Consider the following 12,772-nt stretch of genomic DNA (forward strand, 5'->3'; position numbering starts at 1 on the left):
GTAGATATAGGCCAACGCTCTATGCGTGCTGCTCGATGAAACTTGTAATTTTATGTCCACGACTGTAGATGGCGATAAAATTAGAAAGCGATGTTATGTGATTCCGCGTATTCTCTCCTTCAAGTCCGTCAGGTTATGGCCCACATATAAATATGTGCGTATTTCTGAAGTAGAAGTGGGGATTTTATTAAAAACGTTGCATTGCAGGGAGAATACAATTCTGACAGATTTGTCAAACTAACTAGCTCGTTTTTGCTGCCATTGGTTTCAAATCGACATCTTTTTAGTCCATTGCACACTTTAACGTTAACTTAACTGTGCTGACGTATATGTGCAATTCTCGTGGAGTAAATTAGCGGGCTTTGTGGAACAAAACGAGGTCAGCGTCAATTGACAGTTCTTATTCGAGAATACAGCTAGTTTGGTTTAGTAAAGACACAACGATGGTGTTGCTAAAGAATGTCTCCCCTCCCAGCGAAGGCGTTAGGCATGAACAAGCCGAGACCACAGCAGTCTTGGACGGCAAGGGACTTGGATCGGGCACCCTCTACGTCGCAGAAACGTAAGTATGCCCATGATGCTAGCAATCCTGCTAACGTTTATGTATGTGCTAAACTATTGTTCATTAATTATTATGTCAGTATGCGCAGGAAATTATCAAAAAGTGATTATGTATAGTGTGACTTCTAGTACTGCGAATTCAACGACATAGCTAACTAGCATTCGCAAGCTACCTAACGCTCCAAAACAAAAGTGGTGAGGTCAGAAAAGCCATGCCGTTTGTCACGTTTTAAGCAACCTACTAAGGTTAATGTTACTCACGGCGACATTAGCTAAGTTAGCTTACAAAGTACCCCACATTGGTCCAGTTTATAAATTTAAATAGACTTTGGCGAACTGATAACTAATCTACAGTTTACGGTTTTGTTGCTAACTTAACGCCAGCTAGGTATTGGATTGTCGAAAACGGTCTAATTTATAGATGTGTAGCTAACTAGAATGTTGTCAGGTGTGGGTTTTTCCGTGTAGATCAAAGACTATAGATCAGGGCCCCCATAGTTAAGTTTTGGTCTTTTGGTACCAAAGCTAACAATGGAACTTTTTGACATTTGTGTCCACACACATGAATCCAGTCTCACGACTCTGTACATTAGCTAATTTGCCTGTTACAGAAACCAGGTTAAGTGGTTAGCTAGACATTGATTTAAAATAAGATGGCAAACATTACTAAACCTAGTGGAGATTCTGCTAGTTTATGTTTAATTGGTGGCGAGTCCATAACGTTATATAGCAACGTCAGGTGTGTCATGTTTACTAGACTAGCTAGTGTTGATATAAATAATAAGCTCACGTGCTGCACAGTACTAAAGTTAAGTCTCATTTTCTAGTCGTTTATCATGGTTCGATGGCTCTGGAATGGGGTTTTCCCTCGAATACCCTTCCATCAGTCTCCATGCCATATCAAGAGACCTGAGCGCCTACCCACAAGAGCACCTGTATGTGATGGTAAACTCGAAACTGAGCGGTAAGTATGTAAACGTAATGTTCCCCGGAATATAATCTGCAGCTTCTTTAACTGTTTTTGTTGTTGGTTTAGTGACAGGAGAGGGCAGTGTTGTGTAATTGCGTAAATAAAAAGTATTGGTTGCAAGGATATTCTTGTCAGTATGTCCCTACGTTCCACATATACAAGATATTTTCAGAAATACATTTAGCGACCGTATCCTAGTGTTCTGAAATAATGGTTACATATGACCATTGGTTCTGGAACCGTTTGCATATTATGTAACCACATCTATAGGGCATCTCCATAATTGATGTTTTCTGAGCAAAGCTTTCTTTCTTCACGAGCTTGCTTGTTGAACTGTTATTTTAAATATAACTTAAAGGTCTGTTGTCTGCTTGCATTGTGTTTACTGGCTCTGATGGAGGTTTCCCAGCATGAAGGAGCCAAAGAAACCTTTATTTTCTTTGAGTGACTGCCTATCTTCAGCAGGATCTGATCTCCATGTACATTCCCCTGCTATTCAGGGGCATTTTACCTTGAGAAAGACACATTGTTTCACTTGGGGCTTTCTGCCAGCTCTCTTTACTCAGATGGGCCTTTTCAGACAGACCAGAAGTTACAGCTCCTCAGCAATTGTGCTTAAAAAAGTTGTGCTGGGGTTACCCCCCCCCCCCCCCCCCCCCCCCCCCAGTCTTAAAGCATTTGAGGGTCCACTTTGATTTAAGATCTGTGTCTCTCCCACTTGTTCATGTTTGAATGGTTTTTTGAAGTGGTGAAGAAACCATTCCTCACCATGTCTGGTGCATCACAACAGGTCAGGAGGTGTTGTTTTCCTTCGAGTGCTCTTTTATGTGCTATGTGCTGTGGCTAGTGGCTGCAGGAGCTTATATCTTGAGAGCAAAGGCAGAACATTGAATTACTGGCATTAAATTCTAGCATCAGACAGTAGTTGTTTAGTACTACAGTGCAGTTTATGTTGTTTGAGAATCTCAAGGTTTCTACTTGGAATCACAAGTGGAGCACTGTATCTGTAAATGTCTGGGTGTATAAATGTCTGGGTGTAAACCTGTTTAAGTTTCCTTGGTAAAGGGGTATCTACTTTGCCTGTGCACAGTGTAATGTAATGCAAAGAAGGCACTTGCATCCAGATGTCTGATTTTGGTGCATTTTATTCCTTTTGCAGGCAGCTGTATGTCCTGAATTTAATGTAAGGATAAAAAGGCTGCCATCCCTTTTGGTTTGCAGTTCCTCAGTCCAGTGCTTTGAACCCAGACAGACAATGCTGCCACACATTGTACTGAGTCGTCATGCCTTTCTTTGAACATTAGTGTACTCATTCTGTTGATAAACCAAAGGCACGGCATCAGTTCAGTTCTGTACAAACAGCTATTATAACCACATGAATGTAATCGTATCATAGAGAATTGCTGAGCTGGACTGAGAGGTCATTGTGGGCCCCAAACAAATCAGTCCCATATCTGTGAAGCATTGGCTTGTGTAGGTCTGCACTGTATTTTGTTATTATGGCTGCAGTTTTTTCCCATTTTATGCCTATAGTTTGAATGCACAGTACTTAGACTAGGGAATGCTGTTTGCAGCCTCTTGATTGTAGAAAAGCAGTGTGTAAACTGTCAGGCCCCTGTCACAGCTCTGCATTGCTGGCTGCCCTCATTTATGGAATGGTTGGTCAAGCACCAACAAAAGCAATGGAACAAAAACTCTTTCACAAAGAAGTTCTCTGTGAGCTGTTTACGTGCGTATCTGTGTGTTTTTGTTCATGTAACACGCTAAATGTGTGGACAAAAAAATTAAAAAGAAAATATGTTGGCTATTTTCCAGAGGAATCTGAAATGCAAGAGAAAGACGATGAGGATAATGAAGATGAGGATGATGATGAAGAGGACAAGAACAGCGATGACGACTCGGGCCCTATCACAGAGATTCGCTTTGTGCCCAGCGATAAGTCTGCATGTGAGTTCGAAGGAAGTGAGCCGTGGTTATCCGAAGCAAAGATTATCCAAAACCTTTGGAGAATTGTCTCCTCTTGTAAGGACAGTTCCTCATTGGTTAATATGTATGTCTCAGCACTTGTACAGTATGAGGTTTCAGACTGAAGGTCTTTTTGATTTTCCAGTGTAATTGCAGATCGTCATTTTATTGCAAATCATCTCTGGAAACCCACCTAACACAATGTTGCAGCACTATTATAGCATTGATGCATTCTCACTTCAGCTTTTAATGAGAACATGAGGATTTTGAAGGATTGTTTTTCCATCATAAATCAGGCAGTGTTTGGATCCAGTCTTTACACACATTTCTTTGCCATCCTTATGAATAAGTATGAACTATATAGTGAGTGTTCTTACTTATTCAAAATGTGTGAAATGTGTGTCCAAATGGGAATTATCTTGTATGTATATTTATATGATGCACCTTTTGCACTATCATAGTCACACACAACTTACACATTGCAAAATGTAAAACCTAAAGGAGAGACACCATCCAAAGAAATTTCTTTACATATCTTCAGTGGAGGAAAATCAGATATGGGCACAGTAATTCAGTCTTTCAGAATTTCTACATTTTAAGTCTGGTGGTCTGCAGCCAATATAGTTATGTAAGTTATGTAAAATGCTTGAATGAGATTGTTGTTTTGCAACTCCTTGATGGTGAAACAGTTTGAACACAATTGCTGGTTTAATGCATATTTTGATTAAATATGCACTTTGGACACCAGGGGGAGTTAGTTTCAATGTTTCAGTAAACGTGTATGGGTGTAGAACGGAAGCCTGTTGAAGGTGCTGTAGTTGTTACAGCCAAGTGTTCCACAACCCTGCAGTATCTATGAGTTTATTAACAATATGTCAAGGATATATGAAAAATGAAAAATTCTGACTTATAGTTTATTCTGTGCAATTGTGTGTATTGTTATAAGATCCAAGCAAGTGTTGGGGTTGTTGGAAATCAACACAAGAAAAATTCACTCGCACTGTGTTAATTGGGGTAGAGTGCTGACCGCTGGACGGATGTATAGCCATCACACTTATAAAAAAAAAAGTCTTGAAACTTACAACACTCGGTAAGATTAAGAATGTGTGAGTTACTGCTTCACACACAACCTGCATAGCAGCATTCACTGCAGTTTGCATATTCGTTCATACATGTGCACACATAAGTACATGCAAAACATGTCACGTCAAAACACTCCAAGATATTTAGTGTTGATTTCCCTTTAGGCACACTCTTCTGACACACACATCCTGTATGACAGGAACACCGCTTTCCTCTCATGTTTGTGAGGCACCCATGGCATGTCTTTGTTTTCCGTAGCCAAGGAGAGTATCCGATGGCAGAACCAGAGTGAAAATAATATTAACAAAGATCTCCTATTCAAATGCACATTATGCAAAGCAGGAAAAGCAAGTTCACAGTTCTAATTCTGGAAGCATCTACGCTACACTACAGTTCCACTGAAAGTTCTCAGTATAGCGAGACCAGTTCTCTTGTGCCTTCTTTTTTTTTTTTTATGTCACTGTTCGTCTCCTTTTTTGAATGTTTGGAGAATTATCTGGACACAAGATGCATGTAATTGTACATGACGGATGTTTTTTCTTTGATGCCCGGTGTGTATATTACTTCCGGCTTGGTCAGACGAACACAATTGGCAGTGTTCGCGGGTGGGAAGCCGGTGAGGGTATGAGTCCTCATTGTTGCCTTAGCAACTCCTACTGGTTGGTCGGGGCACCTGTTCAGCAGGGAGGGGATCTGGGGGAGATAGCGTGAACCTCTGCACGCATTATGCTCTCCCAGTGAAACTCCTCGCAGTCAGGTGAAAAGAAGCGGCTGGCGACTCCACATGTATCGGAGGAGGCATGTGGTAGTCTACACCCTCCCCAGACCAACAGAGGATAGCGCATCGTCCAGGAACGTGATTCACGTGGGGGATATGCTTTAAAATGGGGATTATAAATGAACACTTCGATTTAATCATGGTACTGTTTCATAAAGAATATGAAAAGTTTGTACGTTTATTGCACACAACTGGCATCAATATCAAAATTGTCAGACATCAATTCCTAACTCTGAATTAGTATTTCCACATATGATGATTATTTCTGCATTTGATCACAGATTTATCGACACATTTTTTATGACTACAGAAAAACGCGTGCCCATGTGTGTCAGTGTCACTGGCCGGTCCAGCTCTTAATGCCCATCAATTCTGCCTGTGTCCTGCCACAGTGGAACCCATGTTCTCTGCCATGTGCGAATGCCAGGCCCTGCACCCCGACCCAGAGGATGAAGACTCTGACGACGACTTCGAGGGCGACGAGTACGATGTGGAGGAAGCTGGTGAGCGCTGTCTCTCAGTTTGACTTGCACACACACAGTTACTATATTAAACAGTTACTGTTTTGGCACATTGTGTAACTGGATCCACTGAAAGATTACAACCTCTTACCCCTAACCCAGGGATACTCATTTCTGGCCCTCAAGGTCAGTAGTACTGCTTGTTTTCCCATCTGTCTGTTGTTCCATAGTGCAATAATATCACTGATTGGCCAGAGATTACACTCACCTAGTTTGTCGGAATTAATTCAGTTCCTGAGTAGAGGGGAGGAATGAAAACCATCAGTACTGGCCACAAGGGCCAGTATCCCTGTCCTAGCCTTAGATTCATGTAGGCAGCTTTGACCAATTTCCTGAAACTTTCATTAGTGGACAATGCTTGGGCTGGCATAACAGTACATGTGGTTGTCATTATTTAGACAGAACAGAAAGTCGTGGTGTTTCACACATACATTGATGAATTGCATTTGAATCTGTGAAATGCTGAATTTGAGCTGTTTTGGTTCAGGCAGCTGTAAGAGAAAATGTAATTCTTATGTTTTATGTCTGGCTTGGTACTCAGAGGTTCCTTTAGGACTAGGAATCTAATTTTCGGTGGACCGCAACAGTGGGGCCAGCCCTACAAACGCGAATGTCTGTTACTGAGTGAGTGACTAAGTGAGTGATGAAGTTACACCATTGGTCGGCCGAGTTATGAAGTTACACTATTAGTCGGTCGGATCACGTGTGTTAGGTCCAGCCATATACTAGGTTTTGACGTGGTCTTGTTTGCAGAATCTCATATCTTGAAACTTGTTACTCAAAACTCAATACTCAGAGGTTCCTTTAGGACTAGGAATCTGTTTTTAGTAACTCATATCCTGAAACATGTTATCTATCATGGCACTCAGAGGTTCCTTTAAGACTAGGAATTCATTAGAAACTCAGTCTCGAGACTTGTCATCTTACTTGGCATTTAGGGCTTCCTCGAGATCTGGAATCTATTTTAGTGAAACTCAGTCTTGAGACCTCAGGACATGAAACCTGCTTTTCAGGAATTTAATCCTGAGGCTTGCACCCAGCCTCGGGTGGGGAGCCGTGACCTTAACTCAGAGACTCAAGAACGCATCTCCCTGTGCCTGGGACACTGCACCACAGATTGTATACACCAGCCCTTAGTGGGTTCTTATAACAGTGAAAAAGTATTCATGAGGCTGCAAAATGGTTGGGAAGGAAGATGCTGATGGGATGGAAATATGAGGATTTATTAATAAGCATAATCACCAGTTACGATAATGACAGAAAATATGATCACCTTAGCTATAGCTGAACACAGGATCACGTGCTTGCTACGGCAAATAACATGAACATGTTCACTGACAAAGTACATAACCAAATGATTTCGTATGGAAATGACTATGGTACCAAGAGAACTGTTAAGCAGTGTCTCCCGGAATGCTTCTTTGAGATTCCCTTAAATACAAGCCTTTCATACCCACGGTCTGTGATTGTGATGAGCGAGAACCCTTTACTCGGATGGGATGGTGTGCAAGGCACCCTGCTGCTGCAGAGAAGAGTGGTCGAGCAGGCGTATAGAATTGAATCATGTCCTGAAAGTAGACAGGGGCCGTCCTGTTGGTTGCAGTGTAGGCAAGGGTCAGGACTTTGAACTTGATCCTGGCAGCGACTGGTAGCCAGTGGAGTGACCTCAGCAGAGGAGTTTGTTTGCTCACATCTGGACAGGAATAGGCACCAAAACCCCTTCTCCTCTAAGAACAGAGAAACCGCAGTGTGTACTCCTTTGTGATCTATTGATAGAAATAGGATACTTTGTGTGACTGCGCGTGATCTTATGATCGGAACTATCTTCCAAGATACTTCTCTATGGATTTCTAAGGTAATGATCCCTCTGTGATCAAGACACTCATGTAGGTAAACCCCATTTTTTATAAACCCTACGTCCAACCACATTCCTACATTTATTCCTGTACATCACTGCCTCTTTCACTTTCAGTTCTACATTCATATACATTTCTTGTGCTGTGGCACTGTCGATGCATTGGAGAGTGGTTTATTTTCGTCAGTGTCCAGACTTGTCCTGCCCTGTTGACCCCTTCACCTGGTATCGTCCATAGCCTAGTATTCCAGGGGGAGTAATCTGCCTGTACGTTTGACCCCTTCACCTGGTTGGCCCATGGCCTGGTCTTCCAGTTGCTGTTTGTCTATTTTAACTTCTTGTGCAGTTGTGGCTTCACCAGTCTTCAGCAATGGTGAAAGTCCAGGAACACTCAAAAGTGCACCTTACACAGCCCACTCTGAACTCACACAATTAAACTGGGATTTGAAACGTCTTAGAAGTTCCACCGCGCCTTCATCGACGCTGGGTTTAGCTCAAATGGGGAAATAAACGCAGCCCTGTGTGGAAGACGAGCGCTAAAATAAGAATGCCTTCAGCAACCCGTATCCTGACGGTCCCTTGTCAGCATCGCTGCAAATCCTTGGCCATCATTTTTTTCCAGATGAACAACCTTGCGCTAAACAGTATGACCTTCCCAACGACCTTCCCCCATCTCACTCCGCCTCTCCTTCCGCAGAACAAAACCACGGGGACGTCCCCACCTTCTACACCTACGAGGAGGGCCTGTCCCACCTGACGGTGGAGGGCCAGGCCACGCTGAACCGGCTGGAGGGCATGCTCGCCCAGTCCGTAGCGCAGCAGTACCACATGGCCGGGGTCCGGACGGACGAGGCCTCCGCAGAATTCGAAGGTAGGTCTGAGAATAAACACGACGCGTCACATCCGCGCTGCACCTTTCAGGGACACCTTTGGGGTTTACAGCTAGGGTACAGCCTTGTGGCATTAACCTGGGTTATGCACGGCAGCTATTTTGTGCCTGAAAGATCACCACACGTCAGCTGAGGTGAAGAGAAATAGATTTAGTCAGCCAGCCAGCCATGCTGGGGAGTGAGTCGATAGTGATATTTGGAAACCAGATTGTGAAATTGGCTCAGACACCATGGAGCCTCATGACCTTTGGAACAGTAAGCCTTCGGATGGTTAATTGCCACAGTGAGGTAGGGCATTGCTTTAACATCTCTTCCCCCCATTAAATGCACTCATGTGAGTCTTTGGCTTCAGGCGGTGCTATATATGCTGCATCTGATCTCTGTGGGATGGTGGAATTGGCCATTGAGAGTATTTCCATTTGAGCCAAGGTCAGTGGAAACCACATAGTTCCCACATAGGTGCTGAAGAAACGCTGGGAGGGATATGCTGGCCTAAATTTCCCCTAACCCTTCAGCTTGGACTCAGTGGAAAAAATGAACCAACCCTGCAAGTACTGAATGAGAGAGTTCATGTTCATGCAATGGTTATTGAACCTATTACATTTAATCATTTATTGAATTTATTTTGTGCATTATATATCCGTTATCCTCTGCAAGAGCATGATTTTGTTTTTCTCCTATGAAATTGCTTGTGTATTACATACATTTCCATTTCAAATGTAATGCTATATATACTATCATTTTCTCACAAGTTAAATATAATCTTGTATAAGAATGAAAATGATGACTGAGACCAACACCTCATTGGTTAGATAGTGTAAACTGGTCACAAGCCTTGCTCTGGGCAGCAGTGTAAAGGGTTCATGACAGCGTTGGCAGCTTTTCAGCCAGTGTGAAAATGGTATAGAGTTACTGAAATGCTGGGGTAGCATTGCAGTGTACGTGATTGCACAGACGTGACTTTCAGAGAATTTTCTATTTACAAGTGCGCTTTAGTGTCAAGTGTTCCACCCCGATGTTCCAGTCATATCTGCGCAAAGCCTGAAATCCAGTCCTCTGTTGGAGGTTCTGCCTTTTGACCGCCTTGCTTGTGCTTTCTTGGCCTGGCCACAGATGGAATGGAGGTGGACTCTGAATCAACGGTGGCTGGACAGTTTGAGGATGCTGATGTGGAGCACTGGTGAGAAGAACGCCTCTCCCACCTACCCCCTTTCACATGCTCTTCTTTCTTTGCTTAGTGGAGGCCCTTTTTCAGAATTTATGCGTGCACACTTTCTCAAACCCATCCCTACAGCTTCATATCCACTGGATCTAACACGGTACCACTCTCATACTTTCAGACCTGGCATGTAGTGCCCCTACCAGAGACATTATGAGGCATTTTCTAGTGGTTCAGGAAGGGGGGTGGGGATTTCAAAGAACCAGGTTGACAATCAGTCACATTTAGAATTCAAATCAAGTTGGACATATGTATTGTATAGTTTTGAGTGCCGTCCAGCTCTGTAGTCACAATGCTGTTGTGTGGGTTTGGTCATCTCTTGCAGATGGTGTAGAGTGGAGTCTTCAGCAGTTGAAAGCGGTTATAGCAGGATGGACAGATTGGCAGTGGATTCTCCCTCAGATCTCAGCCAAGGCACTTGACCCCAGAACCTTCCCTGTTTAGAATGCATTGAACTATCACCAGCTGATTGTTCTGTTTGGGCTAATGGACAGCAAGGCCCTTTGTCATATTGTACTTATTGGAGTAATTAATATTACATTTTGATGTCAGTTTTTTTATGGTCTATTGGACAAACCTTTTTCCCCCTCAGTGATATGTCTTTGTATGAAAACTCTTCAATAAAATAGTTTTTGTATTATGTCACTTTGCTTTTCTGGGTGGAGGTGAAGTACTGTGTGTGTACTTAGGTTAAATCTGTTGAATTTATGGATGCATTATGCAAGTCTGTGTCAGCTACAGGGCTGCATAGATAAAATCACATATCCCAGAGGTGAGGTATACTGTTGTATTCCAGGGGCTTAACTTGAATTGCTTTAGTTAAAATCCAGCTGTATAAATGGATAGTATGCAAAAACAATTTAAGTTTTGTAAGTTGAGCTGGATAACAGCATCTGCAAAATGCCAAAATTGTAAGCGTAAATAAGATTCAAATTATTTGAATATTGAATAAGTAAAAATGTCATTTTCCCATTTCCCCTTAAAATTATACTATCTAATGGATCTTTTTTGTCATTTGTAGGGTTAAAATGTACGTCCTTTTCATGTCCTTAATCTAAGTTGAATTCAATTGGCTTTGTTCCTTTTCCTATTGGGGCCAAACTGTGTGTAGGTGTTTTTTTTCCTACTGCATGTGCCTATAAAACACTAAGCTGACTATCGTTACTCATGAAACCAATTTCAACGCCAACATTTAAATTGGTTGGGGCTTCAAATAGACTTGAAAACATTGCTTCATGGAGGCAGTCTCTGTGTTGAGTAGGAAGTCTACTATTTTTAGTTATGAAGTGGCCCGGTATAGTGTGATACGCAATAGCCTTTTTTCCCATTTAGCTTTGATGCATTGTCTTTATTAAGAGGAAGCAGAGAGCCTTCTCTTCTGTTGCATGGGCGCTGATCAGTTTGGTATGTCAGGTGTGTAGGTAAGGAAGATCTAAGCCTTTTCAGATTAACTCAGGGAAAATACATATGCTTTAAAAGTTTCTTTAGTCCATCTAAATTAACAATGAGCTAACCAGCATAAAGCATGTTCTGTTGGTGAAATGTTATCACCAGATTGATTGTGCTTGTGCTCTGACTTGAGCCAGTTGAACTGCAATGGTTTATTTTATATTGCTGTTCATTTTCCCCCTGAACATCTGGGTGGCTGCCATTCATGTGATACAATGTGTAGTTGAACAGTGGTATACTAGCTGTAACCACCAGATAGGGGAGTTTGGGGTCTGGCTTCCAGTGGTACTGTGTGGGTTTTTTGGGGGTTGTTTGCTGTGAATCTCATTGCTGCTCTCTCCCTTCACAGCTGAGTGCATGTTTAATCACTCATAATCCCTACCACCATTCCTATAAAAGACCTCTGTCTCCATTCCCCGCCATGTCATCTGACTGGGGGGGGGGGATTGGAGGATTGGGAAACAGGAGCATGCTGGAGGGATAAAGCATGTGTAACATTGCTTCCTGGCAGGATGATTTCAGGACCCCTGGCAGAGAGGGAAGACTGGGTTGGGGGCGGGGGAAGAAACAGGAAGGAACGTGAAGGTCAAGGGGAAGTGAGGTAGAAATGGTGCAAGGTTTCAGGGTTTGAATCAAAGCAGCCCCTGAATGACACCATTTTTATAATAAATGGAGGACTGCTTATGCAACATTTTTATCCCTAGTCCAAGTAAGTTTGATTTTTAGTGGTCAATCTAGTTCTTGTTATTGGACCATAAGAGACTGAATTATGTCAGTGGTGTTATTTGTTTTCACAGGCAGAGAAAACTGCCATAACTTAATGTGATCATCTCTATTTGGGTTGTACCATATACACTATATTTGTTTAATGGACCAGGGATGTTTGAGATCACGTTCACTTTCTTATACCCAAACACTGACATTACAGCCACATTTCAGAAATTGTACACACCTTTAATAATGTTTTTGTTAATGTGCTGGGAAAGAGAAAAGATGACACTAAAGAAATATACTTACTGTAGGCAGCCAAGATTGACCCTGTGCTGGCTCAAGTGGGCTAGGGGAGGGGAGAATGTTTAACCCTTGGAATGTCATGGCTGTATAGCTTCAGATGACTGTCGAACTAAGAACACACCCTCTTTGCTCTGACCACAGAGCCTTCAAGGTTGTTCGTGAAAATCCAAAAATACACGTGTACTGTGCACGCATTAAAGTGGGTCCAGTCTCTCTTGGTGCAGGCAACCGATACTGGATGGAATGAACAGGAGCATTTGTTATCTGTTGTTTTCTTAAGGTCCTTGCTACTAGTTATAATTCAGTTCCAGGGCTGGACTAAATATTGAAATTCAGAACTGCCACTCTGTTATTGCCATTTCCCTTTTCTAATTCAACCCTTTTTATTTACTCTCTTGCCAAATCTGGCTTACTCAGTTATAAGAATTGGCAAAAGCACATTTTACCAAACAGGATGGTAACCTGTT

General features: G+C 42.4%; 1 protein-coding gene across 2 annotated transcripts; it reads left to right on the forward strand.

The window, feature by feature from the left end:
- The first annotated feature begins 101 nt into the window (after nucleotides 1–101).
- Nucleotides 102–10,482, forward strand: clns1a (chloride channel, nucleotide-sensitive, 1A). Of its 2 annotated transcripts, XM_035386600.1 has the most exons (7): nucleotides 103–562; nucleotides 1,389–1,525; nucleotides 3,347–3,478; nucleotides 5,750–5,860; nucleotides 8,431–8,604; nucleotides 9,737–9,803; nucleotides 10,168–10,482. In XM_035386600.1, coding segments are annotated over exons 1-7 (741 nt in total). In that variant the 5' UTR covers nucleotides 103–443; the 3' UTR covers nucleotides 10,169–10,482. The 2 variants fall into 2 exon arrangements, with proteins under 2 accessions (XP_035242489.1, XP_035242491.1); XM_035386598.1 differs by lacking the exon at nucleotides 10,168–10,482 and having other exon boundaries at nucleotides 102–562; nucleotides 9,737–9,807.
- The last annotated feature ends 2,290 nt before the right edge of the window (nucleotides 10,483–12,772 follow it).

This window comes from Anguilla anguilla, chromosome 12, assembly GCF_013347855.1.
Source record: "Anguilla anguilla isolate fAngAng1 chromosome 12, fAngAng1.pri, whole genome shotgun sequence".
Lineage (NCBI taxonomy): Eukaryota > Metazoa > Chordata > Actinopteri > Anguilliformes > Anguillidae > Anguilla > Anguilla anguilla.